At 47.7% G+C, this 27,500-nt stretch overlaps 3 protein-coding genes across 6 annotated transcripts in view; 2 read left to right on the top strand and 1 right to left on the bottom strand.

The window, feature by feature from the left end:
* The first annotated feature begins 157 nt into the window (after window positions 1-157).
* On the top strand, window positions 158-7,765 carry LOC133004001 (S-arrestin-like). 3 transcript variants are annotated; one of them, XM_061073856.1, is made up of 15 exons: window positions 158-205; window positions 324-384; window positions 509-553; window positions 714-913; window positions 1,060-1,119; window positions 2,687-2,754; window positions 2,923-3,058; window positions 3,141-3,225; window positions 3,313-3,385; window positions 4,574-4,711; window positions 5,188-5,265; window positions 5,370-5,384; window positions 5,722-5,774; window positions 7,528-7,537; window positions 7,672-7,765. In XM_061073856.1, the coding sequence occupies exons 1-15, from the start codon at window positions 158-160 to the stop codon at window positions 7,763-7,765; spliced, it is 1,164 nt and encodes a 387-aa protein (XP_060929839.1). The 3 variants fall into 3 exon arrangements, with proteins under 3 accessions (XP_060929839.1, XP_060929838.1, XP_060929837.1); XM_061073855.1 differs by lacking the exon at window positions 7,528-7,537 and adding an exon at window positions 7,061-7,093 and having other exon boundaries at window positions 7,677-7,765; XM_061073854.1 differs by lacking the exon at window positions 7,528-7,537 and having other exon boundaries at window positions 5,722-5,787.
* Window positions 7,766-9,602: 1,837 nt separating this feature from the next.
* Window positions 9,603-11,423, bottom strand: LOC133003074 (inner ear-specific collagen). The gene is made up of 4 exons (XM_061072662.1): window positions 11,126-11,423; window positions 10,783-10,863; window positions 10,623-10,703; window positions 9,603-10,549 (listed from the first exon to the last, which is right to left on the bottom strand). Exons 1-4 carry the CDS (start codon window positions 11,421-11,423, stop codon window positions 9,603-9,605), a joined length of 1,407 nt encoding a protein of 468 aa, XP_060928645.1.
* Window positions 11,424-16,752: 5,329 nt separating this feature from the next.
* LOC133003971 (diacylglycerol kinase delta-like) overlaps window positions 16,753-27,500 on the top strand; it is a 24,304-nt gene continuing 13,556 nt past the window's right edge. Inside the window, exons 1-12 of one of the 2 annotated variants that reach the window (XM_061073810.1) lie at window positions 16,753-16,891; window positions 18,299-18,409; window positions 18,658-18,738; window positions 19,996-20,100; window positions 20,183-20,315; window positions 20,480-20,586; window positions 21,136-21,261; window positions 21,331-21,433; window positions 21,522-21,684; window positions 22,191-22,299; window positions 24,479-24,618; window positions 27,233-27,317. In XM_061073810.1, coding sequence (XP_060929793.1) covers window positions 16,757-16,891; window positions 18,299-18,409; window positions 18,658-18,738; window positions 19,996-20,100; window positions 20,183-20,315; window positions 20,480-20,586; window positions 21,136-21,261; window positions 21,331-21,433; window positions 21,522-21,684; window positions 22,191-22,299; window positions 24,479-24,618; window positions 27,233-27,317 — 1,398 coding nt within the window. In that variant the 5' untranslated portion in view covers window positions 16,753-16,756. Of the gene's footprint in view, window positions 16,892-18,298; window positions 18,410-18,657; window positions 18,739-19,275; window positions 19,427-19,995; window positions 20,101-20,182; window positions 20,316-20,479; window positions 20,587-21,135; window positions 21,262-21,330; window positions 21,434-21,521; window positions 21,685-22,190; window positions 22,300-24,478; window positions 24,619-27,232; window positions 27,318-27,500 lie in introns of those variants that run through there. The other variant, XM_061073811.1, reaches the window with a different exon arrangement.

Genomic DNA, 27,500 nt, shown 5'->3' with positions numbered 1-27,500 from the left:
TTCACCTGTTTTCCCACAGCGCCTCCTTCAGGGCACAGTCAGGAAATAATTTCATTTAATATTTTGGTTGTTTTTAAAATGTAGCGACAGAGACTTTAAAGCTGAGTTAACTTGATGACGAGTCACGGCTGTGATTGTGTCTTCAGGTGTCGTCACGATGAGTCCGAAACACGTTGTCTTCAAGAAAGTTTCCCGCGACAAGTCGGTGAGTTTATTCCCTAATCTGAATTTAAAGTGATATTTTCTGATCATGTTGTTTACAAACTTTTTTCTAACAAATGATGAGAAACAAAGAGTTGAACCCCCCCCCCCTCCGCTCTCAGGTGGCCGTCTACATGGCCCAGAGAGACTTTGTGGATCACTGCGACTTTGTGGATCCAGTCGGTGAGTTTCAACACAAACACGCACAAACATTTGTGTATTCATTCAATGAGTCGTGGACAACGTTTCAGAGCAGAATCCATCGTCTGGTCTGACGTGTTGTGATGTTTTCCTCTCGTCCTCTCAGATGGAGTGATCCTCATCGACCCGCAGCTGCTGCAGGGAAAGAAAGGTCTGTGTCCGACCTTTGACCTTTGACCTACGTGAAAACCATTTACTGTCACATGCACTGAAACATGTTTGAATGGAGGAAATCAATGATAACCAATGAATTCAGACTCTAGTGGCAGTAAGTGGTTCTTCATCTTCCTCCCTGTTTAATGCGTTGGCAGTGTACGTGATGTTGTCGTGCACGTTTCAATACGGACGCCAGGACACGGACGTGCTGGGCGTGGCCTTCAGGAGGGACCTGTTCCTGCTGACTCGGCAGGTTTATCCTGAGCTGCAGGACAAGGACAATCTAACTCACACTAAGATGCAGAGGAAGCTGCTGCAAAAGCTCGGAGACAACACGTTCCCGTTCTTCTTTGAGGTGAGAGACCATTCAGCGCCCCCTGCTGGAGAAACCCAGCTTTACTGACTGCTATCTCTTATCCCGCTCGCCACAGCATCAACACTTTTACAGGAGACTCTCCACGACTTTACTCTGCCAGTTTGTTCAAAGTGAGTTTGTTTCAGTTTCCAGACAACCTGCCGTGTTCCGTGGCTCTGCAGCCGGGACCTTCGGATGTGGGAAAGGTAACTGCTCTTTTATGAATTATTAGAAAATGAGTTCTCAGAATAATATCTTCTCTATGACTATGTTCCAGTAGATAATCTGTAGAATAATGTCTTCTCTATGACTATGTTCCAGTAGATAATCTGTAGAATAATATCTTCTCTATGACTATGTTCCAGTAGATAATCTGTGAAGTTCATGGAGTTCGTGGAGTTCAATTCAATTTTATTTGTACAGCATCAAATCATAATATACATTATCTCAAGGCTTTTTACATAGAAGGTCAAAACCTTAAAATCATAGAGAAACCAACAGGTCATCAACGAGCAGCTCTGACGACTGAGAGACAAGAAACATTTTAACTGGAAGAAAGAACCAGAGTCAATGTGGACGACCGTACAGCTCAGACTCCTCCTCCATTCAATATATAGATAGATAGATAGATACATGTATGTAGTATATATAGTGTTTGTACTGAATATCCTGCTATACTCAGTATGACCTTCACTCTACTCACAGAACCAAGATGTGGAGACGGAATCACACCAACGTGATTCTCTTGAAAAGAACAAACTGTGTTTTCTGAACTAGTGATCGGATTTACCTCCTGGCCTGCAGGGGGAGCTAGATGTTGGTGTGTGAACTTGATTCTTATCAGATTCACCTGAAAATAAATAAAATATGAGACTCATCAGTTAATAAGCTAATAATAAAGAATCAGAGGAGAACAGAGTTCTGTTGTGTAACTGTGTACAAATATCATCTGGACATGTTGTGTAGTCAGTGTGTGTGAAGCAGCAGCAGGTTGTCGGTCCGACTCGTTCAAACAGGAACATGTGGGAACATCTAGGTGAGGGGCGGAGCCTGTAGAGCAGCAGGGGCGGAGCCTGTAGAGCAGCAGGGGCGGAGCCTGTAGAGCAGCAGGAGGCGGGACATGACGTATAAACCCTGCTGTGGACAGATCAGTGTTGTTGTTTCCAGCTCCTCCACACCGGCCTCATCACCAGAAGATCTGGAATCTCCTCGTGTTTCCAAGTGGACGTCTTCGTCTTCTACGTGTCCGGCTCCTCTTCTTCATCCTGAGATGTTTGAGTTCTTCAGTTTCACGTCACGTGTTAGAAACCTCGTCCACACGTCCACTCGCTCTCTGGGAAGCTTCAGGACATCGTCCTGCTGGTTCCTCACATGGACTCTGACATGTTACCCACATGTTACCAGGAGGCTGCAGGAGAAGATCCAGAACATCTCCAGAGACACTGACTCTGACAATTTGTTCTCACAGAGAGAACCTTCAGAACATGTGAGGAACGTGTGAGGAACATGTGAGGAACATGACAGGAACATGACAGGAACACGTCTGAAAACAACTTTAGAGAAACCTTCTCAATCCTGCACACGCTGATTTCTTGTTATACTAAACCAAACAATTTCAATAGAAAGAGAAAAGTAGAACCCTCTGGTTCTGCGAGTGGTCACCTGACATTAAGTTTCTCGTCCTCCAGCTCTGATTTGTGATCTGATCCATAAAACGGTGGAATCGGGATTTGATCCAGACTCTGACTGTTTCTTGTGTATTTCTCCTGACAGAAATGTGCCGTGGAGTTTGAGGTTAAAGCGTTCTGTGGTCAGCACCAGGACGAGAAGACCAACAAACAGTGAGTGCAGGATCAGGATCAGGATCAGGATCAGGATCAGGATCAGGATCAGGATCAGGATCAGGATCAGGATCAGGATCAGGATCAGGATCAGGATCAGGATCAGGTTACAGGATCAGGATCAGGACTGAGTGGATCCTGGTCTGAATCCGTTTTTTCTCTGTGCAGGAGCTCAGTTCGTCTCAGTATCCGTAAGATCCAGTTCAGTCCAGAGAACCAGGACCTGGTTCCTTTGGCAGAGAGCACCTTCGAGTTCCTGATGTCAGAGAGACCTCTGTCCGTCAAACTGAGCCTGTCCAAAGAGGTGAGACTTCCACCTGTCTGTCTGTGCCTGTCTGTCCCACCTGTCCCACCTGTCCCACCCGTCTGTCTGATTCTCTCCTCAGACCTTTTATCATGGTGAGCCGGTCATGGTGAACGTTGACATCACAAACTCGTCCAACAGGAACATCAAAGACATCAGTGTGTCAGGTGACGTGTGTTTGTTGTCACATGATCATGTGGTCACAAGTCTTCATGTAACGCATGACCTTTCATGACCTTTTGTTGCGTGTTCAGTCGAGCAGGTGACCAACGTCGTTCTTTACTCCAACGACAAATACGTCAAGTCCGTCGCTAAAGAGGAAACCGAGTGAGTCTGATCTTTAATCTGAATCCTGTAACGTGTGTGTGAGCATCATGAGTGAAGGGGGCGGAGTAAAGGCCGGCGCATGCTTCTGCAACGGCGTCTGCCGCTTTTCACGCAGTTGTGACGCAGGACTCGTTGTCATTCATGGTTTTCCAAGCGTTGCGCTGGATGCAAAGAAATTCACCGCCAGACCACTAGGCGGAGTAATGTTTTTTGTCGAAGTCGGCTCTTCTTCGTGTGTCGCCACGGCGACTCCGCAGAGCCTTTTTCTGGCGGACAAATCCTCCGGTCAGTGACGGGTTATACCAGTGGTCATAGTTTCAGATCTCTTCTGCCAAGTGCTCTTCTGTTTGGTCCATATTCGTTCTTCTAAATCTCCGTGGTTTCCGCCGGTATTATCGGGCATGAACCGGAAATGCGACTCCTGAAAGGATGTAGTCAGCAGACCAATCACAGCCTTGCGGCTACGTGACGCCTGCGGAGCTTTGCCGTCAGCACGCCAGGGGCCGGGAGGGCTCTTACGCCTCCGGGCCCCTGGAAACACAGAAGCATGCTCCGGCCTCCGGCCTCACACATGACTGTATATGCCACTTCTCTCTCTGAGCAGGACCAGAGGTCAAAGGTCAGGTTAGAGATAAAGGACCAACAGGACATTGTAGTGTCTTCATTCAGGGACGTTCATATCTAACTCAGAGGCTCCAGACAGACACACACCAACTTCAACTCTTTTGTGTATTTCTCCAGTGGCCAGACGTAAGAACACAATGTGATTTAGTTATGCATATTTAGACTGAACTGTCCAATAGGATGAGAACACCTACATGTACCAAAGGTGTGAAGGAGATATACTGGGAGGCTGTGGGAGTGGCTTCAGACTGGGTGGAGACAGTTGCTCATGTTACTCTGTTTGTGTTTGTGTGTTGTTTCACCTTCTGGTCTCTTGATGCATCAAGTCGACATTAAAACCTCCAGCTGCTGCCTGACTTCTCCTTCCACCAGATTCCACAGAACTTCCACAACAGTTATGAGGCCAATTTTGGTTCGATACCATAATTGTGAGGTCATTCTGTCTGGTCCTCACAAATTCAATGGGATGTTTGAGGGTTGAGACTTTAGGTTTAGGTTAGACTCTGACTTTGTGTGTGTGTTTGTGTGTGTGTGTGTGTGTGTGTGTGTGTGTGTCTGTGTCAGGGACTGTGTTCCATGTGGGACGTCTCTGAAGAAACACTACACACTGTTTCCTGTTCTGACTCACAACAAAGATCGTAGAGGAGTCGCTTTGGACGGACGACTGAAACATGAAGACACAAGCCTGGCTTCATCCAGCATGTGAGACACACACACACACAGATTCAGACACACAAAACCTCATCAACACGTCCACTCGCTCACTCAGAAGCTTCCACACATCGTCCTGCTGGTTCCTCACGTGGACTCACATGTTACACACATGTTACCAGGAGGATCCAGGAGAAGATCCAGAACATGTCCAGAGACACTGACTCTGACATGTGTTCTCACAGAGAGAACCTTCAGAACATGTGAGGAACGTGTGAGGAACATGTGAGGAACATGTGAGGAACATGTGAGGAACATGTGAGGAACATGTGAGGAACATGTGAGGAACATGACAGGAACATGTGAGGAACATGTGAGGAACATGTGAGGAACATGTCAGTGTTGCAGTTCATGTCTGAAACCTTCTCCCTCCTGTCGTCACACGTGCAGAAACATTTTCAAGTTGAACTTAACAACAACAGTGATTATCACATTAATCATTACCCCCCCCCCCCTTCCCCCGACAGTGTGAAACAGGAAGTGATGAAGGAGGTTCAGGGGATCCTGGTGTCGTATAAAGTGTTGCTGAGGATGATCGCCAGTGGGTGAGTCCATGACCTCTGACCTCTGACCTCACTGTTACAAATCAAACATGTGTTTAAATGTTTCATCATGAAAGCGACTGAGATTCTCTTCTGTGCTTCAACAGGACGCTGGCATCCAGGTACACTGTGTGTGTGTGTGTGTGTGTGTGTGTGTGTGTGTGTGTGTGTGTGTGTGTGTGTGTGCGTGTGCGTGTGCGTGTGCGTGTGCGTGTGCGTGTGCGTGTGCGTGTGCGTGTGTGTGTGTGTGTGCGTGTGCGTGTGTGTGCGTGTGTGTGTGTGTGTGTGTGTGATGACGTGATGATTGACAGCTGTCACTGACTCAGGATTGGTTGAGAGCGCGTGTGGGCGGGACCTGGATACCACAGCTCCACGATCACTTCTGCAGACTCATGACTTCATGTCTGATTTTTTATTTAGTCTATGAATTGTGTGTCAAAGTGTGTTTTTGTGTTGCAGTGAGGTGTCTCTGGAGGTTCCGTTCAGACTCATGAATCCAAAACCTGAACCAGGTAAATTCAAACTGTCCAAACAGAAGCTGAGTTCTGATCTTATGAATAATTCATATTCCTGGGCCCTGTACTACGAAGCAAGTTCAACGTGTCCAGGATCTGTTTCTCCAGCTGAGCCTCACACAGTCAGGCCAAGTGGTCACATGACATCAAGTTAACTCAGGTTTTCCTCATCAAGATATGAGCGTGTGCACATTAAATGGGCGGGATTGACTGCATATGACCAATCACACACACGGACAGATTGACTGACAGCCGAGGAACAAACTGTCGTATAATAAAAATCAGAGCAGAACAAACCTCCAGAATAAAAGAAACAGTTCCAGCTGCTAAATGCAAGAAGAACATCTGGTAAAACATCTGTTATTGATTTGATAGTAAAACTGTTCATTAACAAGAGCAGATCAGAATATAATCTCATTTGTGTTTCCAGCACATGTCATTTACATTCTATATATATAATAATATATAATCTCATTTGCGTTTCCAGCACATGTCATTTACATTCTATATATATAATAATATATATCCTCATAGTGTTTCTGACACTTTTAGTCTCTCAGGTGAAACCCTGGTGTCTTCAAGCTCAGGAGGAAATCACACACACAAATATACTAGAGAAGGAAGTAGACTTCTTTTCATATCTTTTCAATACAACAGGTACAACACTTCTACTTCAACTATATATTGATATCAGTATACACAGGTTTGAACTAAAGTCAGATACTAAAAGAAAGAAAGTAGAAAACCATAAAGAACTGTAAAAACTATAGGAAAGATATTGTTATTATTGTGTAAAATGTAGATTTTGTGTAAAATGTAGATTTTACACAAGCAGTCTGTTGGACTGGGAGCACTTTACGGGTCAGGCTGGTTCTGTGGGACTGGGAGCACTCTACGGGTCAGGCTGGTTCTGTGGGACTGGGAGCACTTTACGGGTCAGACTGGTTCTGTGGGACTGGGAGCACTTTACGGGTCAGGCTGGTTCTGTGGGACTGGGAGCACTTTACGGGTCAGACTGGTTCTGTGGGACTGGGAGCACTTTACGGGTCAGGCTGGTTCTGTGGGACTGGGAGCACTTTACGGGTCAGGCTGGTTCTGTGGGACTGGGAGCACTTTACGGGTCAGGCTGGTTCTGTGGGACTGGGAGCACTTTACGGGTCAGGCTGGTTCTGTGGGACTGGGAGCACTTTACGGGTCAGGCTGGTTCTGTGGGACTGGGAGCACTTTACGGGTCAGGCTGGTTCTGTTGGGCTCCAGCAGCTGACAGAGGTTCATCCTCTGAGGAGAATCTAGATCTTTCAGAAGCTCCTCAGAGGATCTCGTGGGTCTCTGAAGACCCTGGTCCTCCTCAGAGACTTGATCCACACCAGATCCTCTGAGAACATGATATCATGGTTCAAAGGAAGTGATCGGTCAGTGGGCGGAGCTTCATACTGTTTGATCTCTTATCTCCAACGTCAACTGGAGCGGATCAGTTGCTCAGCTGCGTTACCATGGTGATTTACCACGACAACAAGTAGCGAGCTTCATAGGACTGAAGACTCACCTGAAGTGATGACCACAAACCTGCTTCGTGGTTCAGGTCCTGGTGAAATCCTGATGTTACAGGTTGAATCCTGGTATTTCTACATCAAAACTCTTTGTTACGTTTAGTTTTCTTCAGCATCCAACTCAGTTTATTTGTCTTTTATTAAATCTGTTGTTTTTCACTTTTCTCTTTCATCACTTCCTGTTTCAATCGTCTCCTCAGCCAAAGAGAGGTGAGACTCCTTCACTGAGGCTTCATCCATTTGCCTGCATTTTCATTTAAAAAATTAAATTTTCAAACATAACAATCTGTGTTTACACAAGTGTTCCCGTTTCTCGTGACTCTGATGATGTGATTCTCCCTCAGTGAACCTGACGACATGGTGTTTGAGGACTTCAAGCGAGCCTACCTGAAGGGCGTGGTCTACGGAGATGATGATGAGTCTCCTACTGAGGCGTGAAGAGCGTCACTGTCGTCTGTCCCCGTCCAGAGCCGAAGACAAAAACAGGATGTGTCCTGCAGCGCCCCCCCCAGGACAAACATTACATTCAGCTGTGCTGCTGTTCTGCGTGACTCGGGCTGCAGGGGGCGCTATGGGGAACAAACTGACTTGTGGCTCCGGAGTTCTACTTGCTGCTCAGTAATCACAGATCCCGACGAGTGTTAGCATCTTCGTTTAGTTGATGACAACGAGCTTTCTGTCTAAATAAAACAAACTGTTGTGATCACGTCTGTGTCATCGACACGTATGTTCTACCAGCACCATGTGACCTGGCTCTTTATCAAAGAGAATTACCCACAGTTCATAGTGTGGCTCAACAAACCAAAGAGCAACGTAACAATAAGCTATCGTTAAAGTGGAGCTAGAAGTAAAATTTTCATTTTTAATGATATTTTATCATTTCAGAATAAAAACAAAAATCCGCAGAGAAGAAAGTAATTAATGTAAAATAAACAAATGTAGTGCGATGACACACACATGTGTTCTGTGGTTCCTCGTCTTCTCATCAAATGATCATGAGAACATTATTAAACTCGCTTGAAGGCTAAAAAAACAACAAATAATGAATCATCTGTTGTCATTTTGTTTTTACATTTAAGATGAATAACTAACAGAAACAAGAACGTGAACACGTTAGCGTCCTGTCGTTCTAATGCACGTGTGTTTGTCTCGTGAACATGTGACATCACGTCTGGTTGTGATTGATGATGTCATCGTGTGAATCTACATCCAGATTCTGATTTGTTTATTTCAAACCTGTCGTCTTCAAACTGAGAGAATTCTACAAAACAAGGTTTCATGTTCGTCCTGAATTCAGGAAGTCGGAGCTCAGGTGTCGTGATCGTATCGTCCTATGGAAACACATGAGGGCCAAATGGACTCCGCCTTTTGTTCCATTGTTGTGAGAACACAGAGACTTAGAGGAACCGCCCTGTGGTTCTAAAGACGGGTCCGCTTCATACCGCTGCTACAGGATCAGTGTCATGGGCTCATCAGGTGACTCAGCAGTTTACAGACAAAGACTGAGATTCAGCCGCTGATAAACAAACAACACACGGGATGTTATTACAACGACAAGGTGGCACGCAACGCACAAAGAACACACTAAAACACACAAATAACACACTAAAACGCACAAAGAACACACTAAAACGCACAAAGAACACACTAACACAAGAACGTGAAGCTAACGTCTAAATACAACGACAACAAGCATGAAGCTAACGTCTAAATAAAACTATTTTCAAACGATATTTTAGACTTTAGCTTCATATTCGTTCTGTTTTATTTTAGCTTCACATCTCAAAAAAAACAAGAATAAAAATGAAGCTAACGTCTTTTTCATGAGAAAACAGATTTAAACACCAATGATTCAGTTGAAGATAATTTATTGTTTTTTATTTCTGCTCAGAAAGATCCACAGATACAGGTCACATGGTTCCAGGATCAGAATCATACAAAGATCAGAAATCAGATTTAAAAAATGGTTTCACAGGATTTGAAACAACAACCTTTTGGATCTGGAACAAACTGGAACTACAGAGTCTGAAAGTTGAACCAATAAATGAGGCCTGAGGGTCTGGCGCCCCCTGCAGGTGTTATGGTTTTTGCAGCTCTCGCTTCTGTTTTACAGATTTATATTCAGTTAAATTATATTCAGAGTTGATCTGGTTACACTGGTTCTCTCTCTGTTGTTTGATTGGTGTGATGTGTTTTCAAAAAGAGCTAACGTAATTGATTTATAAGATGACCTGTGACCTGATGACCAGGCAACCAAAGGTTATTTGATTGATCATTAGTCGGATCCTCCACCAGCAGGTGTAGTGGGGGGACTGGCGGTGCTGGGCTCAGACATTTCTTTCCAGAGGTAAGGTTCATCCACTTGAGGCGGAGGCATGAAGTCTCTACCAAAACCCATGTCACATTTATCTGGATGGAGTAAGAAGCCTGAGAAGGTGCTGCTGGTCTCAGAACCGGCGAACATGCCATTAGTGGCCTCATTCTTCACCTGAAGCCACACCCTCTCCCACTTGGCCAGGTGAAGCACAACCGAGTGCGAGGTGGTCCCTAGCAGCTTCGTGTCAGTGGTTATAACAACCGCTCTGAATTCACAAAAGAGTCCAACCTTCAGGACCCGTTCGTGGACTGTGAGGTGGTAGCTGAAGACGTAGGTCCCATTAACGGGGGCGGTGAAGACCCCAGTCGAGGGGTCGTACTGGTCGTAGACGTTGGAGATGATGCGGGAGAAGACCACGGGCCTGTCGGGGGGGGGGTAACTGGTCGTCAGCCCAGCAGAGAAGGCTGACTGGATACTAGGCATGCAGGGACCAGGAGGACCCCTCATGCCAATCTGCCCTGGATCTCCCTGGTCCCCTTGCAGCCCAATTTTCCCCTCAGCCCCCCCATCTCCTTGTTCCCCCTTGGCTCCCATTTCCCCCTTATGACCTGGACTCCCATCTTCTCCATCGGTACAGTTACACTCCCCCTGGGGCCCTAAATCACCCTTATCCCCCACACGTCCAGGGGCACCAAGGGGACCCAGACTGCCCACATCACCCTTATTGCCTTTGGGCCCCAGAACCCCTGGAGTACCTGGCAGACCTCGGGTTCCTGCAGGGCCAGGGAGACCTGGGGGCCCTTGTGGTCCATCGCTGGACACACAGGTATCTGGACAGACTCCATCATCTCCTTTAGGACCATGATCCCCTGGGTGACCCGCCAGACCTTGATCACCTTTGTCACCTGCAGCAACGAAAAACAGGTCAGGACCTGGACCTGGATCTGAGGAGCTGCCCCATGTGGCCCCTCGCCTCACCTTTGTAACCTCGGTCCCCTTTGCGTCCCACTAGTCCCTGGGGTCCATGTTGTCCCTTCTCACCCTCGTCTCCTTTCTGTCCTGAGCAGCAGAAACATCACAAACCGTTGAAGAGATGTTCGCAGTCGGAACAGAACCATGAATGAGGAGTTGTTTTTACCTTTGATCCCAGATCTGCCCACGAAGCCTGGAGGACCTCTGGACCCGGTCCAGCCTCGTCTGCCAGGACTACCCGGACTACCTGAGACCAAGATATTAATAAACTCATATCACAATTCCTGTCAATTATTATTCATTCCAAGAAGACAAACAATGACAAATCAGTAAAGTGAAGACAGGTGCTTCCCCTGGTGGCCAGAATCTGTTGTACAGTATTATATCGTATTGAATGGTTATTTACTCTTTGTACATGCAGTGGCTGCAAGTGGCCACCAGGTGCTGCTCAAGGTTCATATTTATTAAAGCAGAGAACTATCAGCAGATGTGTATTATTTTGTCCTCACCTGGAAGACCCCGGTCCCCTCGGTCCCCCTTGGGCCCCTGGGTGCTCTGGCAGTGTGTGCACAGACAGTACCACGGGATGTCCTCCGGGGACACCGGGTCCGGGGACTGCAGCAACATCTGGCAAACAGCTGGCAGCTCCGACAGGCTGTCCGCAGTCTGGTTGAAGAGGCGTCCGGGGCCGCCGGGGGGGGGGCCGGGGGGGGGGCTCCAGGTGTCTAGGGAGATGGTCTCAGGCGTCGTCACGACGATGGGGAGGGACACCACCATCAACAGCAGGTGGACAGGGAAGGTCAGCATGGTCTGCGTGGGGGGGGGGGGTACAGTTTAATCCATATGATTCTATGGATCATAACCAGCTGCTGCTCTCGTCACGACAGGTGACGTCACACTCAAGTAAAGCAAATTCGTCATCATGCAAAATGATTCTGAAGCTTTTTCATGTAAATTTCTTTCAAACTAAAAATGTAAAATTAAAGTTTCACAGTTTTTGTTTGTGACGTCACTGCTTCACCTGAAACAGACATGAGTTGATTTTGGACAAATTGACAAACAACGATTTGTCCTTCATGTGAATTAAGGATGAGTTTTGATTCAAGCTGTTTACTGTACAGCTGTTCTTAAAGGGACAATCAGTGCAGCTGTCAATTACAATAACTCTCTAATAAAATTAATACACATCGTGTAGAAAAACGGCCTTATATATTATTTACTGTTGTGATTATTAAAATAACTTCTACAATCAGATCATTATTTATTTGATAAATATCTATTAAGTGCACATTTTATTATTTTATTTTGCTCCTCTCTTATGAAACATTATGATAATGAACACAGAATAAAAATAAATATGAAAATAAATTCACATCAATTTGTTTCTCACCGAACTTTCGTCCATCGATGAAACGTCAAGCGGAGCAGCAGCTGATCTGAGGTGAGACCCGCACAGCTGGTAATAAACCAGCTGGAGCTCCGCCCACTCACACACACACACACACACTCACACACAGTCACACACACACACTTACACACACACACACACACACACACACACACACACACACACACACACTCACTCACACTCACTCATACACACACACACACACACACTCACTCACACACAGTCACACACACACACACACACACACACACACACTCACTCATACACACACACACACACACACTCACTCATACACACACAAACACACAGTCACACACACTCACACTCACACTCACACTCACACACACACACTCACACACACACTCACACTCACACTCACACACACTCACACTCACTCATACACACACACCCAGTCACACACACACTCACACACACACACACACACACACACTCACACACTCAGACACATACACACACACACACACACTCACACACACACACACACACTCAGGTAGGTGTGAGGGGGGGTGTCTGTGTTGTGTAAAAGTAGGTCTGTGTTTTTGTGTCTTTGATGCATAATGTGACCTCATTAAAATAATACAGAGAGGTGTCACATGACAACACACACACACACACACCTTTGTTCACTGGCAACTAGAGAAAAGTTGTGTTCCTGGAAAAAGACGAAGCTGTTGACCGACAACTTTATCAACATTTTTACTTTTCTAGGGACTCGGTCATTTTCATAATTAATTCTGTAACAAACAATAAACATACAACATCCTACCCCTGGTCAGAAACACCCCACAACAAGAGTTCATGGTGTCCAACTGGCTGATGTGACAAGGCTTTGCCTCTGAGGCAGATTGAGGATCAGCTTGATGAACCAGGATCTGAAGATCAGCTCCTTCACACTTCAGTCCGGCTGGAGGACACCACACTGCAGAACATCTCACTGTCTGTGGAACACAAGTTGGGTTTCTCCATGAAGATGTGCAGCTTGTTGTACAGAAGCATGGCGTAGCTTCATGTCGATGTGCTGGTCATTCACTTCAACTCGTGGTCAACAACGCCCGGAAGTAAGATTCCCAGATAAGCTCAAAAATAAACAAAAGCAGTGACGCACAGCTGAGCACGAGTGGATCCAGGACCTGCTGAGTGGCCTCCTGGAGCCAGAGGTCTCACAGAGAGGAAAGCATCACCTCCACCTGAAACCTGACCAGTGGACACTACTGGAGGAACTGGAGAAGGTCTTCCTGGGTGGAGAGGCGTCTGTAAAGGTCTCGGCTCCACGTCCTCTGATGGAGGCCTCCAGGAGTCCACACAGACAACCTCCAGTCTGCTGCTGTGAACACCTTCCAAACAGCTGTGCACTGCAGAACGCTTCGAGGTGAAGGGAGACACCTCTTTGAAAGAAGATGGTCAACATGTGTCTCTGATTGCAGCTGCACTTGACCCCTGTGTCCACAAGAGGACAGGTCCTGTCCCATGAGCGAGTCAAGCTTCAGTGCTGAGAAGGAAGGTTCTGCCACAGGTTTCAGAAAGGAGGCCGAGGTCTGTGCTGGGCTCAGACTCCGAGGAGGAGGAGCCGGCGCTCAGCAAGAAGAAGGTGATGACGTGCTGAGGAAGGAGCAGTGGACGTGAAGCTGGACGACCTCTGATCAAGAGCAGTGGACGTGAAGCTGGACGACCTCTGATCAAGAGCAGTGGACGTGAAGCTGGACGACCTCTGATCCAGAGCAGTGGACGTGAAGCTGGAAGACCTCTGATCAAGAGCAGTGGACGTGAAGCTGGAAGAGCTCTGATCAAGAGCAGTGGACGTGAAGCTGGACAACCTCTGATCAAGAGCAGTGGACGTGAAGCTGGACAACCTCTGATCAAGAGCAGTGGACGTGAAGCTGGACGACCTCTGATCAAGAGCAGTGGATCTGAAGCTGGAAGACCTCTGATCAAGAGCAGTGGACGTGAAGCTGGACGACTCAGAGACTTGAGTCATTCATCGGTCGTCAGTTTGACTGATGGATTATAAACTGAGAGGGTGTGACTCTTTGCTTCCTCTCTCTTCCAGAAGACTCCTCAGGCTCAATGCAGAATTCTCCATCAGGTCAAGAAGAACTCTACAGAGACCAGTTCTGTTCACGAGTCATCCAAACGCCAAACTTTGGGTTCTCCATCACATCAGGTTGTCGGTAGCAACGCTGTGACACTCCACAATGCTAACGGGAAACGAGACTCACTCATTCTCCTCTTGGGTGAACGAGTCTACGTGAGGCACTGAGGACTTCATCACTGCTAACTGTGATGAAGAGGAGGAGTCACCACAGGCTGAAGCTCTTTGGTCCTGTTTGACTTTGTGAGAATCTCAAGTCACTTTGGTTTTGGCAGAGCTTCCTCCTGCTCCTCCAGGACGCACACACGCGGGTCTGGGTTCACCTCGGGGGGGCAGAGCTGGGCACCAGGTCGACAGGAGGGGGGAGGACATCCGGGTTCTCCAGCTCCACAGGGTTCCTCGACTCTGGAAAGACTCTGTAATTGTTCCCCTGCCCTAGATGAGAACACCAAAGTGCACAATGTATTACCAACTCTGAAGAACGGTGAAGGGAGCATCGGGACTTTAGGGCCTGGACCGCTCAGCATCATCAGGGAAGGCAAGAGAAGGTCAGGGTGTCCACCAGCTGAAGCTCAGTGTGAGTTTGGTGATGTAGCCGGAAAATGATCCTAAATATCAAAGTGACGCCACTAAGGAACGATTTAAGAAAATTACAGTCCAGCTTTTGGGGGGACCCAGTCCGAGCCCGGACCTGAACCCTGCAGAGATGCTGTGGAAGGAAAGACAGAGCAAAGTGAAGGAACAGCAACACATCAAGGTAACTGTGAAACCTGTGGCTACACAAACTGGACTTTCATCAAAGACACAACAACATCATGATCCTGTTTGTTTCTGGAGTCTCAGAACTTGTTAAACCCGGCAACGCCCTGAGGATGAAACACCTCTGACCTTTGACCTCCACCGTCACAGTGTGTTTCATTAACTGTCTCCACTGTTGTGTTACTTATTCTCATTTGTCCTGCGACAGTTTCACAATGAACAAAATAACTTTTCATTACAACATGACAGAGCTCTGACGTCTGTGTGCAGTGAAATCATCTAGTGTCGAGTTTTCAGCGTCCACACAAATAATCACAACTCATATTTTGAGCTGCAATTGTGTTTGTAGGCACAAGTGGCATCAAAGTCCAGACCAGCACATGTGACACTTCAACAACCTGGGTTCACTTCCTGTCTCCGGACTGAGGTCTGGACCGGCTCGGTCTCATGAGTGTGTTATGTGTGTTGTGGACATTGTGAGGACGCTGTTGTGTGGAGCAACTCTTTCATGTGTAAACTGAGCTGGTTCTCTGTGTGCGACCAGGCGTCACCTGATGCCACACAAAGTGTCTGTGTGCGACACGCTACTGCTGCCGTGTCCTGGGAACCAGGCCGAGAACCTGCATGTAGGTCACCTGTGGACAGGAGGTGCACCTGAGCCCGGGGACACGCCCGGGGACACGCCCGGGGACACGCCCGGGGACACGCCCTCCACCAACCGGCTTCAGTTACAGGTTCAAGCTTCAGATCCAGTTTACAAACATCATCAAAACTGTGTCTACACAAACACTCACTGTATACAAACATGATCAATGCCTTTGTATAAAGATGATCAGTGTGTGTGTGTGTGTTTGTGTGTCTGTGTAATTGTGTGATTGTGTGTGTGTGTGTGTGACTTTGTGTCTGTGTGTGTGTTTGTGTGTATGTGTTTGTGTGTCTGTGTGATTGTGTGATTGTGTGTGTGTGTGTGTGTGACTTTGTGTGTGTGTGTGTGTGTGTGTCTGTGTGATTAAGTATGTGTGTCTGTGTGTGTGTGTGATTGAGTGTGTGTGTGTGTGTGTGTGTGTGTGTGTGTCTGTGTGATTGAGTGTGTGTGTCTGTGTGTCTGTGTGTGTGCGTGTGTCTGTGTGATTGTGTGTGTGTTTGTGTGTGTGTGTCTGTGTGTGTTTGTGTGTCTGTGTGATTGTTTGTGTTTGTGTCTTTGTCTGTGTGTTTGTGTGTCTGTGTGATTGTGTGTGTGTGTGTGTGTGTGTGTGTGTGACGTTCTGTCTGTGTGATTGTGTGTGTGTGTGTGTCTGTGTGTGTGTGTGTCTGTGTGAGTGTGTGTGTGTGTGTGTATGTATTATTGAGTGTGTGTGTCTGTGTGAGTGTGTGTGTCTGTGTGAGTGTGTGTGTGTGTGTGTGAGTGTCTGTGTGTGTGTTTGTGTGTCTGTGTGACTGTGTGTCGGTGTGTCTGTGTGTGTGTCTGTGTGTGTGTCTGTGTGTGTGTCTGTGTGTCTGTGTGTCTGTGTGTCTGTGAGTGTGACTGTGTGTGTGTGTGTGTGTCTGTGTGACTGTGTGTCGGTGTGTCTGTGTGTGTGTCTGTGTGTGTGTCTGTGTGTCTGTGTGACTGTGTGTCGGTGTGTCTGTGTGTGTGTCTGTGTGTCTGTGTGTGTGTGTGTGTTCTTATATATTATTATATACTGTAGTATAAACATGTTGGGTGTAATATCACGGTTTAACCACCAGAGGCCAGTGCACGGAGCCCTCTCCCTGTGCTGTCCGCTGTGGCCGCTGGGGGGCGCTGTCCCGCGGCTCCTCCCCGGCTCCCCCCCGGCTCCTCCCCGGCTCCTGCCCGGCTCCTCCCCGGGGGTCTGATGGAGGATGGCGGAGGCCGCGGGTCCGGAGTCTGAGGTCCGGTGCCCGGACGAGTCCTCGGATAGCGAGCCGGAGCAGGAGCCCGGATCCCCGCAGAAGCTCATCCGGAAAGTGTCGACGTCCGGACAGATCCGCAGCAAGGTGAGAGCGGGAGTTCCAGCTTGTTGGCCGGGCTCAGGGAGAGAGGAGACCCGGCGGAGGGAGGCCCGGACTCGGCCCCGAGCTCCTGCGATCCCCGCTCCATGAGAACCGGCCGAGCTCCAACATGTCCGCCATCAGGGGACCGGAGACTCTGATGTCCTCTGTTGGACTAAAAAACAACCTGTGGTTTCATGGGAATTTCCGCTGCTGAAATATAAAATTAAAGTATTACTGTGGATATATATATAGTTTTACATTATATATAATATTTAAAGTATTATTGTGGATATATATAGGTTTCTATTAGATCTAATATGTAAAGTATAAATATTGGAGTTTTATATTATATTTAATATATAAATTATTACTGTGAATAGATGGTGTTTCATATTATATATAAATTATTATTGTGAATATAAAGTTCTATATTATATATAAATTACTATTGTCAATTACAGCTTTATATATATATATATATATATATAAAAGTGTTGTCGTGAATAATACTTTATTATTTACCAGATGAACCGTTACTTCACCAGCTGAGAACCTGTGTCTGTGTGTTTATCTTGGAACTAACGGAAGTTAGAGTCTCAGTTCCGGGTCTTGAGTCTCGGCTCCGGGTCTGAGTCTCGGTTCCGGGTCTGAGATTCGGTTCTGGGTCTGTCTCCGTTTCCGGTGAATCAATGCAAAAATCACGGTGTTGGTATTTAAATGTTCGGCTAAGCTAATGAGGCTAACTGCTGCTAACCGGAGGCCCAGACACAAGCCCCGGCGTTTCCCAGAGCTGCTTCCGGTCAGAAGAGGACGGTCGCGTGCACGGACTCGATTTGGTCCAGTGTTGACGTCACGGTTCAGGAGACATAACGGCTCGTTAAGTGACGTCACTGTGTGAAGTGTAACAGGGTTAAAGTTGAGCTCCCGCAAACACACAACTTAGTAACTGCATTACTTTTATTGTGAAAGGCCAGTGTGTGTGTGTAGTTATTAACTGGTTTGTAGTGTAACTGGTTAGTGGTTCTATAAAGTGGCTTGTGTTACAATCTGGTTATAACCTGTTATGATCTGGTTAAGTTTTGGCAACAAAGTGGTTATGACCTGGTTATGTTCTGGTAATAAACAGGTTTAATCTGGTTATCATCAGGTTATGATCAGGTTATAATCTGGTATAAACAGGTGTCCATGTGGAGCTGGTTCCACGTTTAGGAGGCGGGACAGGAAACAGTCCAGATGTTGATTGACAGCTGTCCCTCACAGTGAGGGAGCAGCTGATTGGTCGATGCCGAGCAGGTGGACGGGCTGTGAGGTTGGACCAGGTCCTGGATGTGTTTTGAAACCGATGCGGGCAGATATGGTTATGTTGTGTTAATAAACAGGTTTGTTGTGTGTTGTTGTTGTGTGTTGCAGACAGTGTTGAAGGAAGGAGACCTGATGAAACAAACCAACTCGTTCCAGCGCTGGAAGAGACGATACTTCAAACTCAGAGGAAGAACTCTGTACTACGCTCAGACGGCCAAGGTCACTCACACATTCATCTATAGATATATGTATATATGTTCATATTGTAAGGAATATAACCCATTATAATATATAGACATTTATTGACATTAGAATCCATGGAGGTTTGAATACAGATTATATCCATAGACATTTGATTATTAACTGATTAGTGTCGTGGTCGAGAGACGGTTACCTACAGATCATCGGTGTAACTTTAATGTTTCCAGCGACATGATGTGGTTTCCTGTTGTTTCTCGTCTCTGCAGTCGATCATCTTCGATGAAGTGGACCTGACGGACGCCAGCGTCGCAGAGTCCAGCACCAAGAACGTCAACAACAGTTTCACTGTGAGTTGAGCTGAGGCGCTGAAGCCACCACAGACCCTGAATGCCTCCGTACTGATTCACACACTGAGACCTGAACCCAGGTGTTCACAGGTGGGTTCAGGTGAGAAGGAGGCGGACCTCACACTGAGACCTGAACCCAGGTGTTCACAGGTGGATTCAGGTGAGAAGGAGGCTGACCTCACACTGAGACCTGAACCCAGGTGTTCACAGGTGGATTCAGGTGAGAAGGAGGCTGACCTCACACTGAGACCTGAACCCAGGTGTTCACATGTGGATTCAGGTGAGAAGGAGGCTGTCCTCACACTGAGACCTGAACCCAGGTGTTCACAGGTGGATTCAGGTGAGAAGGAGGCTGACCTCACACTGAGAGTGGAGCAGCAGAGGATGTAACGCTCTGGTGATCACATGACTTTACAACACATCAACACATAGTGTGTGTTTGTGTCTCATCTCTCTCAGTGCTCAGATACCCCTCCCCCTACATCAAGGGGGGGGGGACTGGTGGAGTTGGAGGAGTTGTTATGACAACTGACAGGAAGTAGCTTGAGTCACACAACAGGATGTGGGCGTGGCTACAGGAGAGAGACAGAGATCAGGATCAGGAGTTTGTGAACTGGACTAGATTTGAGAGTGGACTGTTTCTGGACGACTCGTGACCACGACCCGGTTTAAACTGTTTTCACATACGGTGAGTCAGCTGATCACGAGGTCAAAGGTCGTCTGTGTTGGTGGAGGTTAGTTAAGGTTAGTTTTGATTGGTTTAGGTTACTTAAGTTAGGTTAATGTTGGTTAACATCAGTTAAGGTTATTTAATGTTGATTAAGGTCGGTTGAGGCTGGTAAAGGTTTTTAATGTTAGTTAACATTAGTTAAATTTGGTTTATGTCAGTTAAAGTTAGTTAAGGTTGGTCTTTCCAAAACGAATAGAAGTCAATGCAAGTCCTAATAAAGATAGCTGCACAAACGTGTGTGTGTGTGTGTGTGTGTGTCCTTTCTGTGGGAAACACAAGAATCATTGTGAAGCAGCTGAACAGGAAGTCGAAGTCCACATCTGTTTCTTTGGAAAACACAAACACACACACACACAAACACACACACACACACACTTCTGCTGTTTTCATTCACGTCATATTATCAGAACAATCAGCTCTTCATTTTAAATACTGACAACATGTGTTGTATTTAACCCTAACCCTACTTGTGTGTCTGTGTGTGTGTGTGTGTGTGTGTGTGTGTGTTTGTGTGTGTGTGGGTATAGGTCATCACCCCCTGCAGACGTCTCATTCTGTGTGCAGACAACAGGAAGGAGATGGAGGAGTGGATGGCGGCTCTGCGCAGCGTCCAGAACAGACAGAACTATGAGGTCTGTATGTGTCTGTCCGTTGTGTTACCATGACGACCAGTCCCACATCCATCCGCTGACTGTGTGTGTGTGTGTGTGTCAGTCCACTCAGTACAGCATGGATCACTTCAGTGGGATGCACAACTGGTACGCCTGTTCTCACGCCAGACCGACGTACTGTAACGTCTGTCGAGAGGCTCTGTCAGGAGTGACATCACACGGCCTGTCCTGTGAAGGTACACACACACACAAACACACACACACAAACACACACACACACAGCAACAATCATCACTTCATAGATTCACACACTTAATGTAGTCTTACACAATAGAGAATCATAGGTTTGTTAGATTTTGGTGGAACTTCATCAGTGTGTGTGTGTGTGTGTGTGTTACAGTGTGTAAGTTTAAGGCTCACAAACGTTGTGCGGTCAGAGCCACTAACAACTGTAAATGGACGACACTGGCTTCTATTGGTCGAGACATCATCGAGGACGAGGACGGGGTGAGACACAGACACAGACACGACCCAGTTTGTCCTCCTGAGCTTCTGTATGAAGTTTAAAGGTGAAGTGTGAACACAGCAGAGGATCCTCCACAGTCAATCACATGAGTTCCTGAAACCAGTGAACACACAATCAATGCTCCTGAGTCACCAAGATAATCCTCATCAGGCCGAAGAACAAGCGTTTCCTTCCACCTGCTCGTCCCACTTCAACTCCTGTTGGAAGTTACTCTGTTCTTTTCTCGACCAAACTTTCCCTCGTTGTGCGTTTTGACCCGTTGCTACACAACGCTGCGGTAGCGTTGTGTAGCCGCTGAGCAGCCACTGCACTTCGCTTGCAGGTGACGCATTTAAGGAAACTACCGATGGATTGATGTGATCAAATCAATCAATTCAATTTTATATTAGAACAAGGTGCAACATCCTCTGTACTTAACCTTCAACAGGAGTGATGCATTTAAGCAACTATTACTATTACTAGTAAGTGTGTGTACTACAAAATTACCCGGGTTACATGTGACCTCTGTCATGTGACCTCTGACCTCTCAGGTGTCCATGCCTCACCAGTGGCTGGAGGGGAACGTGCCGGTGTCAGCGAAGTGTCTCGTGTGTGAGAAGACGTGCGGCAGCGTCCTGCGCCTGCAGGACTGGAGGTGTCTGTGGTGTAAGACCATGGTGAGTCCAATCAGACGTTGGATGTTGGATAAATATTGGATCTATATCTCAGGGTGTCCCTCTTTCCAGGTTCACTCGGGCTGTAAGGAGCAGCTGTCCTCTAAGTGTCCTCTGGGACAGTGTAAAGTGTCCGTCATCCCTCCGACCGCGCTCAACAGCATCGACTCTGACGGTGACTCTACTGACCTGCTGATGTCTCTCAGCACCGGTTCATCCAGGACACATCAGTGACCTGTCCCGTGTATCTTGTGCTTTCTCAGGGTTCTGGAAGGCGTCCTGTCCTCCGTCCTGCACCAGTCCGCTGCTTGTCTTCGTCAACTCCAAAAGTGGAGACAATCAGGGCGTCAAGTTCCTGCGACGCTTCAAACAGCTGCTGAACCCGGCCCAGGTGTTCGACCTGATGAATGGAGGACCACACCTGGGGTGAGAGAGACGGCGAGAGAGACAGGGTGTGAGGAGGTGGACTGTGTCTGTCCAGTGGGACATGTTGGACCAGTGATGGCTATAAAAGCCTCAGGATGTTTGAGGCTGTGCAGCAGGGCAGTGAATCAGCTGATTGAGGAATGGAAACAGCGACAGCAATGGTGGAAGTTAACTCCCTCTGAGTTCTGCTAGCAACTCAATGTCTGGGCTGCAAAGACATATGAATCCTCCTGATTCATATGTCTGCGATGACACCATCTTTCACTCACATATAGGGCAATCCCTCCTCCCTTGGTTGAAAGGTTGGAAATAGATTTCAGTTTTTACAAACCATGTTAAATAATTCACGAGTGTGTGGTGCTTAAACAATGTTCTATGTTCTGTTGAAGGCAAAGAGAGGATTTTTGGAGTTAAACTTTTGTTTTTATTTATTTATAAATGTGGTAACTGGATTTGAAGTTTGAGCAAATAAAGGAGTTTTGAAGAATTCTCTGTCCATCTGTCAGGTTGAGGTTGTTCCAGAAGTTCGACACGTTCAGGATCTTGGTTTGTGGAGGAGACGGCAGCGTCGGGTGGGTTCTGTCCGAGATCGACTCCTTAACGCTGCACAAACAGGTGTGTCCCCACAGTGTGTTCATGTCCCCACAGTGTGTTCATGTCCTCAGAGTGTGTTCATGTCCCCAAAGTGTGTTCATGTCCCCACAGTGTGTTCCTGTCCCCAAAGTGTGGGAATGTCCCCACAGTGTGTTCCTGTCCTCAAAGTGTGTTCATGTCCCCACAGTGTGTTCATGTCCCCACAGTGTGTTCATGTCCTCAGAGTGTGGTGATGTCCCCACAGTGTGTTCATGTCCTCAAAGTGTGTTCATGTCCTCAAAGTGTGTTCATGTCCCCACAGTGTGTTCATGTCCTCAAAGTGTGTTCATGTCCTCAAAGTGTGTTCATGTCCCCACAGTGTGTTCATGTCCCCACAGTGTGTTCATGTCCCCACAGTGTGTTCATGTCCCCACAGTGTGTTCATGTCCCCACAGTGTGTTCATGTCCTCAAAGTGTGGTGATGTCCCCACAGTGTGTTCATGTTCTCAGAGTGTGGTGATGTCCCCACAGTGTGTTCATGTCCTCAAAGTGTGTTCATGTCCCCACAGTGTGTTCATGTCCCCACAGTGTGTTCATGTCCCCACAGTGTGTTCATGTCCCCACAGTGTGTTCATGTCCCCAAAGTGTGGGAATGTCCCCACAGTGTGTTCCTGTCTTCAAAGTGTGTTCATGTCCCCAAAGTGTGGGAATGTCCCCACAGTGTGTTCATGTCCTCAAAGTGTGTTCATGTCCCCACAGTGTGTTCATGTCCTCAAAGTGTGGGAATGTCCCCACATTGTGTTCCTGTCCTCAAAGTGTGTTCATGTCCTCAAAGTGTGGTGATGTCCCCAAAGTGTGTTCATGTCCCCACAGTGTGTTCATGTCCTCAAAGTGTGTTCATGTCCCCAAAGTGTGTTCATGTCCTCAAAGTGTGTTCATGTCCCCACAGTGTGTTCATGTCCCCACAGTGTGTTCATGTCCCCACAGTGTGTTCATGTCCTCAAAGTGTGGGCATGTCCCCACAGTGTGTTCATGTCCCCACAGTGTGTTCATGTCCTCAAAGTGTGTTAATGTCCCCAAAGTGTGTTCATGTCCTCAAAGTGTGTTCATGTCCCCACAGTGTGTTCATGTCCCCACAGTGTGTTCATGTCCCCACAGTGTGTTCATGTCCTCAAAGTGTGGGCATGTCCCCACAGTGTGTTCATGTCCCCACAGTGTGTTCATGTCCTCAAAGTGTGTTAATGTCCCCAAAGTGTGTTCATGTCCTCAAAGTGTGTTCATGTCCCCACAGTGTGTTCATGTCCCCACAGTGTGTTCATGTCCCCACAGTGTGTTCATGTCCCCACAGTGTGTTCATGTCCTCAAAGTGTGTTCATGTCCCCACAGTGTGTTCATGTCCCCACAGCGTGTTCATGTCCTCAAAGTGTGTTCATGTCCCCACAGTGTGTTCATGTCCTCAAAGTGTGGGCATGTCCCCACAGTGTGTTCATGTCCTCAGAGTGTGGTGATGTCCCCACAGTGTGTTCATGTCCCCACAGTGTGTTCATGTCCCCACAGTGTGTTCATGTCCTCAGAGTGTGGTGATGTCCCCAAAGTGTGTTCATGTCCCCACAGTGTGTTCATGTCCTCAAAGTGTGGTGATGTCCCCACAGTGTGTTCATGTCCTCAAAGTGTGGTGATGTCCCCACAGTGTGTTCATGTCCTCAAAGTGTGTTCATGTCCTCAAAGTGTGTTCATGTCCCCACAGTGTGTTCATGTCCTCAAAGTGTGGGGATGTCCCCACAGTGTGTTCATGTCCTCAGAGTGTGGTGATGTCCCCAAAGTGTGTTCATGTCCCCACAGTGTGTTCATGTCCTCAAAGTGTGGTGATGTCCCCACAGTGTGTTCATGTCCTCAAAGTGTGTTCATGTCCCTTCATTGTGTTCATGTCCTCAGAGTGTGGTGATGTCCCCACAGTGTGTTCATGTCCTCAAAGTGTGTTAATGTCCCCACAGTGTGTTCATGTCCTCAAAGTGTGTTCATGTAGTCACATTGTGTTAATGTCCCCACAGTGTGTTAATGTCCCCACATTGTGTTCATGTAGTCACATTGTGTTCATGTCCCCACATTGTGTTCATGTAGTCACATTGTGTTCATGTCCCCACATTGTGTTCATGTAGTCACATTGTGTTAATGTCCCCACAGGGTGTTAATGTCTCCCTATATCATATGTGTGTTTCAGTGTCAGCTCGGGGTTCTTCCTCTGGGGACCGGGAACGATCTGGCCCGGGTTCTGGGTTGGGGTTCAGCCTGTGACGATGACACTCAGCTGCCACAGATCCTGGAGAAGCTGGAGAGAGCCAGCACCAAGATGTTAGACAGGTGAGACAGGTCACTGATGTGAGACAGGTGAGACAGGTCACTGATCTGAGACAGGTGAGACAGGTCACTGAGGTGAGACAGGTGAGACATGTCACTGAGGTGAGACAGGTCACTGATGTTAGATAGGTGAGACAGGTCACTGATGTGAGACAGGTCACTGATGTGAGACAGGTGAGACAGGTCACTGAGGTGAGACAGGTGAGACATGTCACTGAGGTGAGACAGGTCACTGATGTTAGATAGGTGAGACAGGTCACTGATGTGAGACAGGTCACTGATCTGAGACAGGTGAGACAGGTCACTGAGGTGAGACAGGTCACTGATGTGAGACAGGTGAGACAGGTCACTGAGGTGAGACAGGTGAGACATGTCACTGAGGTGAGACAGGTCACTGATGTTAGATAGGTGAGACAGGTCACTGAGGTGAGACAGGTGAGACAGGTCACTGATGTGAGACAGGTGAGACATGTCACTGATGTTAGACAGGTGAGACAGGTCACTGATGTGAGACAGGTCACTGATGTGAGACAGGTGAGACAGGTCATTGATGTGAGACAGGTCACTGATGTGAGACAGGTCACTGAGGTGAGACAGGTCACTGATGTGAGACAGTTGAGACAGGTCACTGATGTGAGACAGGTCACTGAGGTGAGACAGGTCACTGATGTGAGACAGGTGAGACAGGTCACTGATGTGAGACAGGTGAGACAGGTCATTGATGTGAGACCGGTGAGACAGGTCACTGATGTAAGACAGGTGAGACAGGTCACTGATGTGAGACAGGTCGCTGATGTGAGACAGGTGAGACAGGTCATTGATGTGAGACCGGTGAGACAGGTCACTGATGTGAGACAGGTGAGACAGGTCATTGATGTGAGACAGGTCACTGAGGTGAGAGAGGTGAGACAGGTCACTGATGTGAGACAGGTGAGACAGGTCACTGATGTGAGACAGGTGAGACAGGTCACTGATGTGTGACAGGTCACTGAGGTGAGACAGGTGAGACAGGTCACTGATGTGAGACAGGTGAGACAGGTCACTGATGTGTGACAGGTCACTGAGGTGAGACAGGTCACTGATGTGAGACAGGTGAGACAGGTCACTGATGTGAGACAGGTCACTGATCTGAGACAGGTGAGACAGGTCACTGATGTGAGACAGGTCACTGATGTTAGATAGGTGAGACAGGTCACTGATGTGAGACAGGTGAGACATGTCACTGATGTTAGACAGGTGAGACAGGTCACTGATGTGAGACAGGTCACTGATCTGAGACAGGTGAGACAGGTCACTGAGGTGAGACAGGTGAGACATGTCACTGAGGTGAGACAGGTCACTGATGTTAGATAGGTGAGACAGGTCACTGAGGTGAGACAGGTGAGACAGGTCACTGATGTGAGACAGGTGAGACATGTCACTGATGTTAGACAGGTGAGACAGGTCACTGATGTGAGACAGGTCACTGATGTGAGACAGGTGAGACAGGTCATTGATGTGAGACAGGTCACTGATGTGAGACAGGTCACTGAGGTGAGACAGGTCACTGATGTGAGACAGTTGAGACAGGTCACTGATGTGAGACAGGTCACTGAGGTGAGACAGGTCACTGATGTGAGACAGGTGAGACAGGTCACTGATGTGAGACAGGTGAGACAGGTCATTGATGTGAGACCGGTGAGACAGGTCACTGATGTAAGACAGGTGAGACAGGTCACTGATGTGAGACAGGTCACTGATGTGAGACAGGTGAGACAGGTCATTGATGTGAGACCGGTGAGACAGGTCACTGATGTGAGACAGGTGAGACAGGTCATTGATGTGAGACAGGTCACTGAGGTGAGACAGGTGAGACAGGTCACTGATGTGAGACAGGTGAGACAGGTCACTGATGTGAGACAGGTGAGACAGGTCACTGATGTGTGACATGTCACTGAGGTGAGACAGGTGAGACAGGTCACTGATGTGAGACAGGTGAGAGAGGTCACTGATGTGTGACAGGTCACTGAGGTGAGACAGGTCACTGATGTGAGACAGGTGAGACAGGTCACTGATGTGTGACAGGTCACTGAGGTGAGACAGGTCACTGATGTGAGACAGGTGAGACAGGTCACTGATGTGAGACAGGTCACTGATCTGAGACAGGTCACTGAGGTGAGACAGGTGAGTCAGGTCACTGATGTGAGACAGGTCACTGATGTTAGATAGGTGAGACAGGTCACTGATGTGAGACAGGTGAGACATGTCACTGATGTTAGACAGGTGAGACAGGTCACTGATGTGAGACAGGTGAGACATGTCACTGATGTGAGACAGGTGAGACAGGTCACTGATCTGAGACAGGTGAGACAGGTCACTGATGTGAGACAGGTGAGACAGGTCACTGATGTGTGACAGGTCACTGAGGTGAGACAGGTCACTGATGTGAGACAGGTGAGACAGGTCACTGATGTCTGACAGGTCACTCAGGTGAGACAGGTGAGACAGGTCACTGATGTCAGACAGGTGAGACAGGTCAGTGATGTGAGACAGGTGAGACAGGTCACTGATGTGAGACAGGTGGAGACATGTGTTGACCTTTGACCTCAGATCATCTGAAGCGTTTCTCTTCCTGCAGATGGAGCATCATGGTCTATGAGACGAAGTTTCCACGGCAACACTCTGCTTCCACCGTCACAGAGGACTGCAGTGATGACTCCGAGGTAACAGGAAGTGACATCACAGAGAGACAGACAGACAGAAAGAGGTGCTCAGTGCATGATGGGAGTTCTCTCTAAGTGCATGATGGGAGATCTCCAGCAGTCTAGACCTACAGCAGCAGAACTAAGGGATGTTTCAGGACCTGATCCAGAACTATAGGCTTTATCAAGAGGAACATTTGTTTA

This window comes from Limanda limanda, chromosome 6 (assembly GCF_963576545.1).
Source record: "Limanda limanda chromosome 6, fLimLim1.1, whole genome shotgun sequence".
NCBI lineage: Eukaryota > Metazoa > Chordata > Actinopteri > Pleuronectiformes > Pleuronectidae > Limanda > Limanda limanda.
This window is presented reverse-complemented; position numbering and strand designations above follow the sequence as displayed.